At 40.5% G+C, this 17,895-nt stretch overlaps 1 protein-coding gene and 1 pseudogene across 1 annotated transcript; one reads left to right on the forward strand and one right to left on the reverse strand.

Moving 5' to 3' along the window:
* The first annotated feature begins 83 nt into the window (after window positions 1–83).
* LOC144526688 (uncharacterized) lies at window positions 84–10,622 on the forward strand (annotated as a pseudogene).
* A 990-nt stretch (window positions 10,623–11,612) lies between these two features.
* selenot1a (selenoprotein T, 1a) lies at window positions 11,613–17,488 on the reverse strand. The gene is made up of 6 exons (XM_078263999.1): window positions 17,199–17,488; window positions 16,088–16,198; window positions 13,278–13,404; window positions 12,390–12,477; window positions 12,067–12,233; window positions 11,613–11,915 (listed from the first exon to the last, which is right to left on the reverse strand). The coding sequence occupies exons 1-5, from the start codon at window positions 17,330–17,332 to the stop codon at window positions 12,109–12,111; spliced, it is 585 nt and encodes a 194-aa protein (XP_078120125.1). The 5' UTR covers window positions 17,333–17,488; the 3' UTR covers window positions 11,613–11,915; window positions 12,067–12,108.
* Between the last annotated feature and the right edge of the window lie 407 nt (window positions 17,489–17,895).

Below are 17,895 nucleotides of genomic sequence, written 5' to 3' on the forward strand. Positions count from 1 at the left end.
AGCTCCGTGGAGTAGAGCGAGGGAGGGAGGGAGAAGAGAGCTGTTAGGGGAAGGAGGGGAGGCAGCAGAAAGAGGAGGGGGGGATGTGGGAGCAGGAGAGGAAAGAGAGGAAAGAGTGGGAAGAGACGGAAGCGCAGGAGGAGAGGGAGATGGAAGAGGGTGGGGAGAGACAGACCTGCTCAGTGCTGCCACTGCTCTCCTGATCTGTTATCGGCTCCATCTTCCTCACTTGCCTTCTTTCTTTCTCCTCACCTCTTCATCTTTCTTTTAATCAAAGGAAAGGAACAAATTGCAACTGCTAGAAATCTGTGTCCTGACGAGAGCAGACGGACCTTAGATAGATTTACAGATATAAGGGCACACGATTGGTGGTGTGGTGGGCTAAAAGGCCAGGCTAAACATAGCCTGATGAATGAGACTGCAACACTGGAAAACAAAACCATTAAAAAGGTTGATCAATAATAGCTCCTCTAATGAACATCAGCACTTTTTTTAGCAGCACTGACATTTTGTCTCCTAAAGGAGTCTCATCCAGCCCCATTCCACATCCCAGATTCAAACGTGATGAGCCGTGAGAGAAACCAGGAAGGGTGTATATGCCCACACGTGCGAAAGAGAAACACAAATACACACACACAAAAGCACGTACACATACACACAGTTAGTTCCCACAGTGCTGTCACAATGCAGCAGCGGGCTGATTAAAAAAAGCGTAACATTTTGAGTCATCTTTCATCAGGATCAGAGGCAGACTATCCTCAGCCTTTCTATTCCATGCATTTCTCTGAGGGCAATGTACAGTATACACCATTATAATCATATATGTATAGTAACCAGATGTGCATAACCTCATATTGCAAATGCTGTCATGCACATTTTCTTTTATGTAATCAGCTTTGCTTCTTGCTACTTGAGAATGTTTGGGTTTTTAATATTTGTTTGAGAACTATGTTATTTCTGTAGAAACCTGGACTTTTGCTGAATCTGTGAAAGATGCAGTGGAATTTCATCATAACAAATGGACTCTGAGGGAATAATTCAGTGCTTGTGTGGCTCAGACAGAAAGAGAGAAAGACAATCACTCACAGAGATGCTGGACAGTCTGGTTCGCCCTCCACTGTAACAGACTTCTGCCTGTGGTGCAAAGATATCCTGGAGCTCCTCGGCCCAACTGCGACTGTTTACCATGCAGCCTCTTCCTCCTCTCTGGTGTTGTGTGTCACAGTTGCCATCATCTCCACAGTCCTCCCACCAATGGTCTGTTGTGGCCTTTCTCATAACCACCTGTCCCTCCTCTTCCTCATCCATGTCCACATCATAATCCCCCATAAAGACAAACTGTATGGAGAGGGTGGAGCAAATGTCAGGGTTGGGGGAGGGACTAAGTACCCTGACTTGGAATATAGCCACAGATGGACTAAAGATATTCAGAAATGGGACACAGATCACTGACTGGAATCAACCGCTTGAATGCTGGCTGTGTCAATCTTATTAATTCCCATGGTATCTTTATGTGTCCTGTGATCATACAAACAAAAATAAATAGATCAATATTATTGCAGCATTGGCTTAAACATAACATTATAGCAATATTCTTTGTCATCATTTTTCCCATGTAGATGCTATGTTCCTAATCTGAATTATTATTTTTTTTTTTTTATTCTTTTTTATTTAGTCTGTATGAACACAAGTCACAAAACATATTCTGTTAAACATACTGAACCACAAATACATAGCATGGTCTTCCATCCTAAATTCTAAATACTGGTAAAATAAAAAGTCTAATTATATTTAGCGCATGCTGTACATAGGACTTACCTTCACTGTAAAGTGCAGAGTTCTCAAGATACTTGAAATAAAAATTCAATTCAATCATAACAAAACAGAGATAAGCACAGTGTTGCATAAAAGGACAATAGATTATCACATGATGGACAGACGATGACCACCATAGGATGGATTTTAGGATTTCTTGCTCCTCTACATAAAAGGTGTTATCCCTAGCTCAGTGCTCCATAATTCCAGCCGACTAATGCAAAAGAAAACGAATAGGAAAAAAAATACAGACGTGCGTCCTTGCTTTCAAAGACCAGCATTGGACGTTTCTGTCGTGGCTTAGTTTCAGTGGTGTGTAGATTTGTGTGTGTGTCCATCGTCACAAGGTGCCCAGAGGAGAGAGTACCATGTTGAAATATATAGGAACAGACAGAATGGGGTGTGTGCGCATGCTCTATATAGGCGCAAGAGGGATTCACATAAAATAAGAAGCAAAATAAGAAGACTCTCCTTCTGGCAAGACGTCTGGCAAAGCTAAACTTCTCAAGTGTCTTTACTGAATTGTTTGAAGGAGTTTGTTGGCTTCATTTGTATCTTTTCACAGTATTCTTCATTTATATTTTATGTCTACTTTAACATACAGGAATGTGTGTAGTACAGTATTGTGGCTTCTGTGCTTATTTGCTGCCCTTTAATTTTATAGTCATCCCAAGTAGTAAAAACTACAACAAACAACACATCAAATATAAACCTTATAAACTTTCAAGATGGCTGTGTTCTCCTTTACCATTTACATAAGGATTACTTGGTAGAGCTTAAAAGATCATTCTTTACCTAAAATGAAGATAATGTAATACGACCATGAAATGGACCTTGAGATTATATTGTTTTGTAAACCAATAATGAACTCTGAAGCTCAACTTTTGAGCCATCAGTTGCCTAGGCTTAGTCAGGAAAGCAATGGGAATTTGAACATGTACAGCTCCATGACAACTGGGCAAACTTCATCTGCAGAGGAAGCTCTAGAACAGCTACCAAATGGACCTTGAGGTGAGGTTGTTTTGTCCTTTGTCTCCATATCAACTGAAACATTACTGATCTGATTTTGGCATCAGAACCTGTTTTTATTCATTTAAATTTAGAAATACCAGTCACACATTCAAACTCAAATAAATAGCACTGGATGACTACATTTACATATTGAAAGATCTAATAAATCCAGATTCAGTCTAACAAGATTTGAAATTGTATCTTTTTTTTTATTTTTTTTAAACTAAAGCCTTGACATAAAGTGAACTTCTTTTCTGCAGTCCACATTGATGGAGACTACAGTCAGCACTGTGACAGTATTATATAGTATATTGTAATTGTGTTTCATAATATTCGTGGGTCTTTAAACCAGTCAGCCAGTGGCCAAATGCTAGTACATTTACACATTGCTCTTTCATCTCCAAGGTTACTGACAACACAGCAAGTGGGACTCATTGAGGTGAGTGCATTACTGTACAATGTGTTTACTTTGTGTTTTTGTAGGTGTGCTATTTTTTTTATTGTAATATATCCCACTCAAATTAAGATCTAAATCCAATATAGTAAATACATTTAATAGGTGTATTGCTTTACCTCATATTTGTTTTTTTTTATGTCAATCTGACCTTTGCCTGGCTCCTTATACATGATAATTGATTACATATTTATGTGTGTGTAATAGAGATATAATGTGGTTTAGAATCTTTGAGATATTTTTCATGTGTTTGCTTCCTAATCTATTTTACTGTAGCCTATACTGTATATTCACCTTCAGCAGGAAAGAACACAGTAACTTTATTCCAGTCAGAAGGACAAACAAAAAGATGTGGTCCGGCTCTTCCTGTGAGTCTGCTCCGTCACAATTAAAATAAATGAATGGATTATTATAAAATAAAACTTACTGCAAAGGAAAATCTTTAGGTTCCTACCTTTTTCACGCCACTGTTTACTCTTGGTAGTAGGACTTGATCCAACGATGCAACAGTAACTTTTGTTTACCATTAGATGCTGCTGCTACATTAGAGCATGATCTCAATGTGCCACTATCGGTCCTGGATGACCACGTAAGACAGATCAAGTAGTAGACAATACACAATCGCTCTTTCCTTTTCAGCTCTGTTTTTTAATCAATACATGCGTAATTTATTATAGTTTTACTTCATTTGATTTGTGTTTTTCTCTGGGTTTGGTAAGAGGATACCAGAGGGATGTCCACAGTCTGTCAGTGACCTACCCACCTATTGTATCAGAGCAGCAGGAGTTCTGAGGTACAATCGGGAGTCTGACAACCACAGGATAAACTTAATAACCATTCTTCCAGAGGTACAAAGATCACATTTCTATTATCTACAGAAACATGGCTTTATGTTACTGATTAGACCAATTTAACACTCTGTTGTCCAGTCCCAGCCTCTGACAGAATACCCAGTGAGATGTGAATACTGTGGACAAAAGGCCCAACCTTCACTGGATCTTCCATGGGCACAGGGGCCAGAGGTGAGAAAGAAAGTCAATAAACAAATTTCCCAAATGTACCTGATGCACTGCTGACCTCCTTGCATCCTCTTTTGTGTCCATCTTAGACCGTGCCACTGTTCTGCTGTGTCCAGCGACAGCAGCTGTGTAAGATGCTGGGGAAGTGGAGGCGTTTGGTTGAGAGGAGATGTGACCTGAGGGCTAGTACTCCAACATCATCATCAGGAGACCAGCCAGCCACAGAGATGAAGGAGCTTCTCTTCCAAGGCAAAAAGATGGAGGACTACAACAAGTTTATCCTGGACTTACCGAGTGGACTTGGGTACAAATTTGTATCTTAAAATGTCTTCGTTTTTTCTAATCCAACACACAGAAACACAAATATAGTGAAATTATAATGTTAATACATAAAACTTTACAGCATTAAAGTCAAGAGCAATGTGGTCTGTATGCTTATTTTAGAGAACAATCAGAATTGAGGATCTACGAGGATTACTCAATCCAGTTACCTGTAGCAGAAACCTGTGAGTAACGGCTCAGTAAGCAACATACAAGTTGACAGCTTTAAATCTGGTCATGACAAACAGAAATGAACTGGCATGTGCAAAATGTATCTATGTGACTTTAGATTATGACTTTACATAGCTCTGTGAGACTGATAGTTTGTTCTGTGCCATTGTTTAGTTGCCCCAACATCAAAGGTCCTCAGCTTCCGGCTCTCTTGTGCTCCAGGACAAGGATGCTGGACAGTGTATCCTTGTAGCGCAACTGAGAAGCACTTGAAAATAAAAGAGCAAGAGGAGCAGGTGTTAGTCCCTTTTTGTGACCACAAGCCACTTCAGTTTGGCATATGTCATTATCAGGTATACCAGCAAATTAGTTTTCCTTTATTAAAGCCATTATACCTTGCCTTAATTGAATATGTACAGTATATTAATTATCTTTGCACATGAATATAAACACTGCCCCCATGTGGCCACACTGTGTCTGATCAATGCATAAAACCCCAACCACACAATAGCTGTTCTTAACATTGTAAGCTTTTTGTCATTGTGCATAGGCAAAATATTTATGATTATAACCATGTATGGCAATTTGTGTTTCGTAAGTTAAGACAGACAGAATCGGAGTAGCAGAGGCCGAGATATCCTCCTGATTTTGGGTCCCTAAACTCAGGCTCCAAAAAAACTTGATCTTACATTTCCCATGATGCAGTAGCTTCTTTTGTTAGACTCTCTGTTTGTTTTTCATTGCTTGAACACAGTTTTCAAAACTCTACAGACTTATCCCATGACTTTAACCACAATGTGCACAACACCGTGGATTTACAGCATTTTGTTCAAATGCTAACACACTGCTGTCAAAACTGTTAACCACACAGTCAAAACAGAATAGATTTCAGTCTGGTGCCTATCAAACACTGCTGATTGCAATTTTAGCTGAAAGCCTAAGCAGGTGTCTTGTTTTAGACTAGTAAACAGGGGCGGACTGGGACAAAAATTCAGCCCTGGCACTGTAGTCACACCAGCCCACATTACCATGCAGCCCCACCCACGGACACGTGCATTCACTAATTACATTTGTGTACAGATGGTGAAATAATATAAGCAGTACCTTATGTAATAGATTTTTAAACATTTAATGTAAGTAACTGGCAAACAATGCTTACTACTTTTTAAAGAGCACACGTTTATAACAAATGTACACATACTGTCTGTCAGTTTATCCCGTTTGTATACTGTCATTCTCTACAGTATGTTGTTCTTTGTTGTCACTGTCTGTTCGATTGTCCGTGTTTCTCTCTGTTGATACTGTACATATTGTCCATCTGGTTCTCCATTTTCTCATCTGTTTTAACTCTCTAACTCTGCAATTTAGATATGTTATTATGGCTGTCTGTGATTATACTTCAGGGTTTTTCCTTGCTCAGAATTGGCTTTTGTGGGAACACATAAAGCAGGGGGGTCTGGTCTCCCCCAGGAAATTTTGAGGGTAAAAGACTTCAGTTCCTGCATTCTGATACATTTTTGGGCACCAATTTATGGTAAAAACATCTATATTTATGGCAAGGAAATCACAAAATTCTGGTGGCAGGTAACAATTTAAAATACAAAATATAATGGAATATTATTATATTCAGTAGTCCAGTAAGGGGGCTTTCACATCCGGGACATGGGCCGGATACAACAACACTTGACCCCAAAGCATGAACAGGGCTTTATGGTCACTTTTTTTCCTCAAGGAGCATGTTTTGCTCCCAAGTTGAAAAATGTAGGATTGACTTACATAGGCTTTTACTGCTAAATTGTAAAACAATCATGTTATGGATACAAAACGTTATGAAGTGTAATGTTTTCTATATTCTATTGATCAAAAATGATCAGGGATGTTGAGACTACAGTGTAACGGACCACCAGAATTCATGCATACATGTGAACCGCGGATTAATTGCAGAGTTTAACCTACATGTAAAACTACTACATGAATGGGGCACAACAGAAAGACGGAGCAGACGGAGCAGAACGACGCTGCTTGTTCAGGGTTGTCATGTGTACTCCTATAGGCCTACAGGTGTTTGATGCTAGTGTTTTTACTCAGTGTGTTCTGAGTGACAGTGTGTGTTATCTAGATGAGGATTGTTCATAGTGTTTGGCTGCACTGAGCCTGTTTTGAGTGTGTTAAGAGTTGTGTTGCTTGGAATGAGTTTTGCAGGTGATGTGAACCGTTTTGCTCAGGTGACTGTTGGTAGTGCAGACTGTAGTTGGAGTTTTGCACATGTGGCTTCAGTTGTGCCCAGTGCCGTTTAGCAATCGAAAAAAACTGTCGAGGAGCTGTTTGTGTTGGCAGCCAGGATTAGGATCAACACGGCCCTTTGGCATCTCAACCAGTGCCTGATGACACCCTCACATCCCCAGCTGCCGAAGACAAGCCTCTCACCTCCAAGCTTTTCAGTCTAATGAGACTTAGCTTAAATGTTTATCGTATGGATGAAGAAAGAGCCTTCATCCATAGGTGCCTTCAGTCTTTGATGTACCATTAATAAAGTACACAGTGACACGAAAACAGCAACGATGCTATGGCATAAAGACACACTCAAAATAGTTTTTTTTTTTATAATTTTTGAATTTGGATACCACAGTAACTAAAAGGCAATCAGAGGGACAACATATCAAACATTAGCATAAAAGCTATGTTTTTTTTCTACATAACTTAATGTCTCTTTTCAGGAGGTATGATGGCATTTACATCACAATACTGCACCGTTTTTTGGACTCTTACACTTGACTTTCCTGTTGGATATTAATTGTATTGCTTGTACTGCAGACATTTTCCTTTAAGGATTCAGGAGATCACTTATGTCCAGTAGTTTTAATTATAGCTACTTCTACATGTATCAAACAATTCCATCAGCTTAATGCTGTTTGAATATTCTGTCAGTTACTCTTCTGGATCTGGTGGCCTAAGCAAAAATGGGACAACGCACAAAAACAATACAGTAGGTAGTGTGCTGGAAATTCAGTGTTGCCCTTTATTTCATAGAAGTGGCCCAGTTTTAATGTAAAGTTTATAAACAGCCAATCTGCTAAACTGAGTTATTTGAGAAATCTAACTGAAAATAAAATTACAACCAAGTCTTTCAGTAAAGCTTGTACACAAGCACAACATTATCCTAACCAAAAGTTAAAGCAGCACTAAAGCACTTTTCCCCACTTCAGTCCCCCTACAGGTTGGAATCAGAATTGTCCATTACATTATGCAAGTATGCCAGATCTGGTTGCAAATCTGTAGTTTGAATGAGACATTACGAGAGTGGTAATGGACAATTTCGCTTCCAACTTGTAGGGAAACCAAAGTGGGAAAAGTTATTGCTGCTTTAATGCCAATAAGAGGCCCAGTCGACAAAACTAGAGGCTGTTCAGATGCCAACAATGATCAATTGCATATTGAAATGGGTGAGTGAAATGGTACATTGTAGGTCAGCACAATTTTGTATAAAAAGGAAAAGCTCAGTTGGTCAAGAGTAAAGCCTTTTAAAATCTGTTCCTCATGTAGACATGCAGTGCCACACAATTTCTGGGGTAGTTGAGGGTTAACAAGTATAAAGAACTGACAGGGTCATTTAGTTAAACCATTTATTAGAACCGTTTTTTAGCAGGGTAGCCTGAGTAAGGGTGATAGAAAGGAGGCAGATGAGGAAATTTAAGGTGAACTTGTTGATCCGTTGTCTTTGTTGTAGTTGGTGTCGTTTCTGGCTTAGGAATTGGATATCGGGGATCGTAAGGATGTAGAGGAAAGTGGCCATGGGGTCGTTCAGGGAGAGCCATTGGTGGCGTCGTCTCTGGAGTTAGATATTGTGGATTGAAAGGATATAGAGGAAAGTGGACATGGGGTCGTTCAGGGAGAGCCATTGGTGGCGTCGTCTCTGGCTCAGGAGTTGGATATTGGGGATTGAAAGGATATAGAGGAAAGTGGACATGGGGTCGTTCAGGGAGATCCTTTGGTGGCGTCGTCTCTGGAGTTAGATATTGGGGATCGAAAGGATATAGAGGAAAGTGGACATGGGGTCGTTCAGGGAGATCCTTTGGTGGCGTCGTCTCTGGAGTTAGATATTGGGGATCGAAAGGATATAGAGGAAAGTGGACATGGGGTCGTTTAGGGAGATCCTTTGGTGGCGTCGTCTCTGGAGTTGGATATTGGGGATCGAAAGGATATAGAGGAAAGTGGACATGGGGTCGTTCAGGGAGATCCTTTGGTGGCGTCGTCTCTGGAGTTGGATATTGGGGATCGAAAGGATATAGAGGAAAGTGGACATGGGGTCGTTCAGGGAGATCCTTCGGTGGCGTCGTCTCTGGCTCTGGAGTTAGATATTGGGGATCGAAAGGATATAGAGGAAAGTGGACATGGGGTCGTTCAGGGAGATCCTTTGGTGGCGTCGTCTCTGGAGTTGGATATTGGGGATCGAAAGGATATAGAGGAAAGTGGACATGGGGTCGTTCAGGGAGATCCTTCGGTGGCGTCGTCTCTGGCTCCGGAGTTAGATATTGGGGATCGAAAGGATATCGAGGAAAGTGGACATGGGGTCGTTTAGGGAGATCCTTTTGTGGCGTCGTCTCTGGAGTTGGATATTGGGGATCGAAAGGATATAGAGGAAAGTGGACATGGGGTCGTTCAGGGAGATCCTTTGGTGGCGTCGTCTCTGGAGTTAGATATTGGGGATCGAAAGGATATAGAGGAAAGTGGACATGGGGTCGTTCAGGGAGATCCTTCGGTGGCGTCGTCTCTGGAGTTAGATATTGGGGATCGAAAGGATATAGAGGAAAGTGGACATGGGGTTGGTCAGGGAGATCTGTTGGTGGGGTCGTCTCTGGCTCAGGAGTTGGATATTGGGGAATGAAAGGATATGGAGGAAAGAAATATGGTAGACCTTGCGGTGGGTAGGAAGGAAGAGGGGCTGGAGGTTTGGGACACCAGAGTGAGACTGGACTTCCCTGCCAACGCATAGGAAGCACATAACTTCCATCCTTGCGGAGGAGAAAACATCAGAATCACACGGTTACACTCCATCTACAGGTTGGCTTGAGTCATAAATTACTGATTTAGTCCATCAAATCAGCAAATGAATATCCTGTTTCTATACTAATGGGTGTATTTAATGTATGGTTTAAGAATAAGCTATAATGTGTGATGTATGCATGTGTGTTCATGTTGCAGGCTGACCTTAAACAGTTCAGGCGGTCAGTGTTTGGATGAGGCGGGTGCCAGGGTTCGTCGGTGGAGCTGGAGCAGTCTGAGCCTGACTCCCACTCCCCTGCATCCCGTCTTCCTGTCCCTTAACAAAACTGTTGGGGTCCGAGTCCTCGAGAAGGAACAAGTGTTTGTCTCTTTTCTGGCAAAAGGCCAACAGGCAAAATTCAGTGTGGGTACCTGCTGCGTTCAGGTGAAGCATTGTTTTCTATTTCTAACCAACTTCATGTTTCCTGTCTATGTTCATCTAGCAGTTGACAGCATTTCCAGCACTGTTCCAGTCACTTGTGAAAAAACTTTTTTTTTTTTTTTTTTTTCTTTCCTCCAGGGTGAATGTAAAACAGATGGGTCTAATTCAGGGCCATCAGTATTAAAGGAGGAGCTGTTTGTGTTGGCAGCCAGGATTAGGATCAACACGGCCCTTCGGCATCTCAACCAGTACTTGATGACACCCTCACATCCCCAGCTGCCGAAGACAAGCCCCTCACCTCCAAGCTTTTCAGTCTAATGAGACGAGACTTAGCTTAAATGTTTATCGTATGGATGAAGAAAGAGCCTTCATCCATAGGTGCCTTCAGTCTTTGATGTACCATTAATAAAGTACACAGTGACGTGATAACAGCAACTATGCTTTGGCATAAAGACAGTCACACTCAAAATATCAGTTCAAATATTTTAAATTTCCTTGTTTGTTTTCATCATTTTTGACTTTGATACCACAGTAACTAAAAGGCAATCAGAGGGACAAAATAATATCAAACATTAAAGCTAATTTTTTTTCTACATAACTTAATGGCTCTTCAGCAGGTATGATGGCATTTACATCACAATACTGCACCGTTTTCACTCCTGGATGCTATTTTGAGACCACAAAAAATCAATCTTAAAAACACAGAATGATCTCAAAAGGTAATCTGTTTTTTGTGCATACTGGATTAAATTGCCAACACATAAAAGTATCAAATAAAGGTGTAATTTCGTCCCTTACATTTTCTTCACTTACTACTAGAACTCATAACGAAGTGATGTGACTTTACTCTCGGGAATATCCCAAATTCAAAGTGTGTATGGCACTGTGACGTCAAACTTTTAGTCTTACGTTGTATTAGCACTTAATCTGATTTGTGTCTCCTAATCAAATCAGTGTAAACCGTTGAGTCTTCCTAAGGTTGAGCAGATGGCTAAGAGATGTGCACTCATGAATCAAGCAGGCCGCCTGCTTTACGGAAGAAACAGCAATATCTCCACGATATTCAGATTTCCTACTTTTCCTCTCAGGTAATTTAAATGACCAAAACTCACTTAGGATTTCATTTATATAACACCCGATTCCACCACGTCAATCCGTAAACCTCGACACCAGACCACAGCCCTGCAGTTGAATAGTTACAATACGTTTTATTAATCTTCTTAGCTTCCTTAAGGTTATGCAAATATAAAAATTATTCAGAAATCAAATCAATACACAATTTCCCAATGTTATTTTCACAACAGTGATTGTAAGTGTTGCATTTTCTACATGGCTAAGCTATGTTTAGAACAATAAACTTAAAATTCTACATGTGGCTCAGTAGTACAAATGACACTTTTTAAATCCACATAGATAAATCATACGCAGCAAGTTGTAAGAATCAATGTTAAATCTCCCCTTAAGGGACCACTGAAGTCACCTGGATGAAATCTGCAGTAGTATGAATAGTACAATAAAACGACAAACTAATGGCCGGCACTGTTGCCATGGATCCCACTCTGGTGTCAGGGGCGGGACGTCTCCAAGGGGCATGGTGAAGATTGATGGGGGCATCCAGTCTGTGCTAGCAGTCTTCCTGCCTTCAGCGCAGACCTTCATAAACATCACTTCACAGCCCAATGAGAAACCCACCTCAAACCTAGACAGGACGACAGGGAAGGCAGATCAAATAAAAAAAGAAAAGAAAAACATTTCCACAGGCCAATATGTCTCACAAGTAAGGAAAAACAGGATTATAAGCAAAAGACTGATTATAAACAAAACAGTGCTATGAACACTACTGTACTTACATGGAGGGGCTTTCAGCTGGAGCCAGGATGTGACGAGTAGGGTTAGGAGTGGTGGTGTGATCCTGTGTTCATGTGAACATTCATCTTCATCTCGTTGTCCAGAATTTGCACAAGCTGCTGCATGGAGGGAAGGTGACCCGACTCTAGTTTTGACCACACTGGAACATCTATAGAAAGATAATTACTCCACTGTAATTCACTGCATTTTGTTCCATCGCCACGCAACTTTATTCATATTATATTGTTAAAGACTCAATCAATCAATCTGAAACCAAAAGCATTGGGTTCAGTCAATAAGCCCATGCTGTGAATCACAGACTCACCATTTAATGTGATTTCAAAAGCTCCTGTAGACATACACTGGTTTTCAATCATATTGCTGAGGAAGAACACCATCATGCAGGCATATATCTGAAAGAAACTTGAGTTAAAAAGTTCCGCACAGAAACTATTTAACGAAATTTCTTTTTAAACTGGTTATGTTTGTGTTTCTTGCATTGTGCTCACTCAATGAATCACGAGAGTGGTGCACTGAAAAGATACTGTTTAAGTATTAAGACCCACAGGATGAATGTAGTGCTCTATTGAAAGGTTAACATGAAGCTACTTTAGGACACTTTGGAGTGATGGGCAACAACTCCAGGTGAGGTTCGGGCCTATTTAATGCATTTTTGGCAAAACACAAATCTGGTAGTTCAAGTCACTTGTAAAAATGATATTCGTTTGTCAGGATTAGCTAAATAAGTTCAAGCCAAATGCTTATTAAGTCTCTATTCTGTATGCAATTGTAAGTTTTTTTTCTGATAGTCATCCATTTGGCTACCAAAACCCCATTACATTTTATCAGCCTCAGCTTTCTGTTCTTTTTGTTTTATTGGAAAATATCTGATGTTAGCAGGTATTAGCCATTCTCCCTCTAAGCCGTTGGGTTGTCTAACTCTGGGGATAACAGATCCAAGCAAAAAGATACCTAAAAACACAACCTGAGCTAATTAAACCCCAGGGGTTTGAGTTGTGCTTGTCAGTGTGTATGTACAACTGAATTAGAAACACAGCCAAACTAAAGCCCACTTTCCTCCATTTATAAGAATGTTATGCTTCTGTGCAATATCTTTGGTGATGACCTGCAAAACAAATGCTCAGCTGCATCAGTGCAAATTCACCAATAGGATCAGACCTTTAATGAATCCTATAACTCCAGTAAACCATACCTTATTTCCCTGGCCCCACTCCCAGATGCCTGGGGCTTGCATACCAAAAAGGGCGAATGGGTCCCTGCCGATAATAATCAGTCCAATCACCAACAGTTTGAACACAGACAGGAAGGAAGCAACGTGTCTGAGAAAAGAAAAACAACAAGAAACTGGCTTTTAATACAACTCCTAGACAACATAAAAGATTTTTAGAGATAGATTACAGTTATCCAGAGAGATGCGAGTCAGTAGTTTGTCTTAGCGAAAGTTAGTCATGTTCAATAAACACACACTTCAGGTATCAAAGTAAGCATATCTATTGGTCGTTCAAAATCAGGTATATCTAACATTGTCCTAATTTTTTTGGACAAAGAAGTATATCTAATAAATCCTCTTTACATGTAGTAAATGACTAAAAATATGGTTTCACTTCTGAGACAATTGTAACGTTAGTTGTACGCTGTGCCGAGGGAGAAGGGAGTGACCGTGATTTATACAAATTAAGCTCCATTGTGTTGCATAAACAAGGAAATGGAGTCAACTGTGTAGCGCTGGCTTAAACCTTGTTTAATATCGTCTGTGGCGTTTTCTTTTGCATCCTGTCCTGCAAAATCTAGAGAGAAAGACTCCCGAATCCCATCCCGCTCCCGTTTTGTTCCCTATGTTGTCTAAAGTTAACAGACTCTGCTGCGGACTCACACCGCGAGAGAGAAAGAAAAAGAGACGTTGTCCGTCGCTGTCTGGAGGATAACTAGCCAGTTGATATTGCGTGTGCGCGCGTTTGGTTAATCGCGGTCAAATCACTGAGGTTGCCTCGAAATTTAGGCTACACTATACATGCATTACCTGCAGGCCTAGACCATTTCATTACCTAATTCCTAACGTAGATCTTCTCACACTCAAAACACACATTTCTCCGTCCCGCTCCCGTTGATTTCTATGCTCTATTCCGTCCCTATCACGTTACCAACAGTGAAATTGACTCCCGTACCGCGGGAATACCGTGACCCGCAGGAGTCCCGAAAAATTGTCACCCTCTAGCCCAGAGCTTAGTGGTTTAAGGAAATGCAAACAACCCAGAATAGATGTGTGGAGTAGCCAGACCTTCCTCTACAGCGATGTGGATAGATAGATCTGGCAATGCGAGACAACACTTAACCTATAACACAGAGCGTGAATCCTGTTTACTCCGGTTTTACTACCTTTAAACTTTGTTGTGATACGGTCTTTTCTTTAAATGGAGCTAATCTCTGGTGAGTTTATTAGAAGTGCAACTGATGAGGACCTGAGAGTCTTAGTGACACCACGCCTTTAACTACAACACCTGGGACAAGTGCACAAAACAGTCGCACATAAGAGACTCAGCAGCTAGATTATAGGCCTACAGTATGTTCCTTATAATACTCTTTTACCTAAGTAAAAAAGAAGTATATAAAAAATAAAAAAAATAAAATAAATGATATCCCACAGTTAAAGCAATGTTTATATCCAGGTCTGTGTCATGGCAGTGCTTTAAGATGAACAGTGTTTGGCTTCCTTCTGTGACGCTAGTGCACGGAGCTCCCCGCAGAGCAGATCTGCCGAGATTCGCCAGAAGACGGGAAATGCGCCTCGGCAGACCTCCGCTGCTCCACTCCTCCATGGAGAGACATACACTGTTCATCTAGAAACACTGCCCACAAGAGGACACAGAGCTGGTCAAAAGTATTCCTTTAAATTGTAAATAATCCAAACTTTAAAAAAAAAAAAAGAACTGTTTTGTAATTGTAATTTCCCCACTGGGGATCAAGAAAAAGTATCAATTAAAAAATGTAATTAATGTAGTTTGCCGATCATCTTTTCGTTATTGTCTACACCCCTCCAGTGTTGGTAAGTAGTTTGTGTTCATTTTAAATAAATCACAGAAGATTTATATAGTTGTTATAAGGCTGAAATAATTCCCCTTAATCATGTATAATGATGGGTTGTGATGGTGCAGTGGATGACGACACACGCCTTTGGCGTGGGAGGTCTGGGTTCAATTCCCACAGCGATACATCAACCAATGTGTCCCTGAGCAAGACACTTAACCCCTAGTGGCTCCAGAGGCGTGCGACCTCTGACATATATAGCAATTGTAAGTCTCTTTGGATAAAAGCATCAGCTGAATGACATGTAATGTAATCTATAGTTCAAGTACTGAGTTTCTGAATGTTGTGGTGTTATTTTATTAGATTGTTTAACCAATTATTAATCGATATTAATAACATGATGTACCCATGACCTACATTTTTAATTTTTAGCCAGTAGTTCTAGGGTTGGGTAGTGTTTGGATTTTAATGATTCTGATTCTGCTTATCTATTCAGGTTCTCAATTGTTCTCGGTTTCGAATCTTTGAAGCGCTGGTCACATACTTATTTCACAGAAAATGAAAAAAATAAAAATACATACTATACAATTCATATTCATAATTAACTTGTTACAGTTTATGCAGGGTTCAACAATCAGGGTTGCCCGATGGCCCGGGGAAAGTGAAACGCCACGTCAGGCATGGGTTGTTATAATATATACTTGCCCGACCAAAGATTTGAGATGATAATTTGCATTGGTGTGAACTGGCAGGTCTCAGAACGTTGCAGACCGGCCAAGTTTCAACTCATCTTGTCGTGAATCTTTGGTCTGAACTGGGCTTATGTCTATAAAACTACCAAATACAAATCCATGGCCAGATATGCATAAGAATTCCATTTCTTCAGTCAAATCCCAGCTAATTCCACGCAGCTTTCAGGCTGCTTTAATAAAGCTGCATATAATCCACTTGTAACTAGGCAGACACACTCTCTCTTACCTATAAAGGGGCACAGGAAGATAATTCTCCCCTTCAATACGGATGTCTGGGTAGCGCTGGTACAAGGCCTGCGTGTACTCCTCAAACACCCGCTTGTACCCTCAGGAAATGCTGTGCAAAGACAAACACCCTGTTAGAAAAACGTACACAGTGTACAGATGCAACATCAAACATGGACCAGAAACAGTCACAACATTACAATGGTCTCTAGGGGACGTTGCGAATATAGCCTTGAGATCTGGCACACGTGAATCCCACTGTCATCTGTAGATCGTGATTGTTTTTCTTTTTTGGCAAAAAAGGTGTAGTGCTAGTGTGACATACCATAGTAGCACGTTGCCACTGCTACATGCCCGTTTGTGGCATATTCATGAAAAGTGTCACAAAGTAACTTCCACAACATTTAACCCAAAAACAACTAGCTATACCTAGACTTGTCAAATCAGGACTAACGTTACATTATCCCAGAGAGGTTAAATATTCTTATAAAACACAGATTTGTGAAAATGCAATAACGGGAGATTTCACTGTATTTTTCACGTGTAGACCACATTAGATCAGGTCTAGATATATATATATATATAAAAAAAAAAAACACACTTCTTAAAGTGGGTTCAAAGTGGACAGCTTTAATGCTTTAACGTTACCTAGCTAAAACGTCTAACGTTACTAGTACGCTTTCATAACAGAGTTGCAAAAAACGTAGGATCAGTCGCTAACACAGACTGTATAATATAGCTAGCTAGCTATACAGACTATGTTCGCTAAGAATCGGAAGCTTTCAGCGTTAAATTTCCCCTTAAATGCGGAATTGGAGGATGCGAATCGGAAGCCAATTCAAGCGTTGTAAACGGGGTTCATGTTTTCGACGAAACGTCCATGAGAAGAGTCAAAAATCCGGAATTTACACATTTATTCTTCCAGTGTTTGAATATGGTTGAGTAATTTCGTTACTAGCTAAATAATGAGTTTAACATTAACGCTCCAGCTCCTATAACGTTAACCTTACCCTCCTGTTAGTTAGCTTCGATTTTCGGCCTACTCCGTTATCCGGAGAGTTTAACATTAGCTAGCTTACAATGACTCGCCAGGTTTTTGCTTATTTGCTTACCAAATTTGAAATTTTAGAAGGGGTCCCGTAGCAAACTGCATCTTCATCTTCTTCACGCCGTTGCTGTCACCAGACGTGGCGCAGCACAGCGAGAAAACCCCCAAAACGAGGAGCGAAAAACGCAACAACTTCATCGCCAACCGTTCCGTGGTTTGTTTCCTCACTAGATAGAGAGGCAGGCCGCAGTTAATCTGTAGCTAGCTAGCTACATACATACTGGTTGGTCCCGCCCTCCTTTTCCTCTTGCTCTAATCTTGGATTTTAAAACACAACTGGCCACCATATTTAGCACCACCTAGCTACTGCTCTGGCTGTTCAGCATAACCGTCTCATGTTGTTACAGATTGTAGTTTGTTTTGTGTAGAATTGTGTTTTGGAAATGTAGTCAACACTGAAGGGATTTAAATAAATAATGAATGAATACAAAACAGTGCTTAGTTTAGCATGAAGTTATTTCCTCTCAAACAAACCTGAAATAGTTATTATAAATACATATCAAGCACCCCCACAACCAATATTGAATGGTAAAGTACAACCAAAACAACTAGCTAGTGGCCTAGTGACATTGAACTCAACAGAGACAGAAACCCGAGTATACTTTCCAGTGTATTATTTACAAAGCCTATGAAGTACTATAACTAACTATAAACTATATCACATGACAAATCAACATTTTATTTTTAGTTCAAACACAACT

This window comes from Sander vitreus, chromosome 12 (assembly GCF_031162955.1).
Source record: "Sander vitreus isolate 19-12246 chromosome 12, sanVit1, whole genome shotgun sequence".
Lineage (NCBI taxonomy): Eukaryota > Metazoa > Chordata > Actinopteri > Perciformes > Percidae > Sander > Sander vitreus.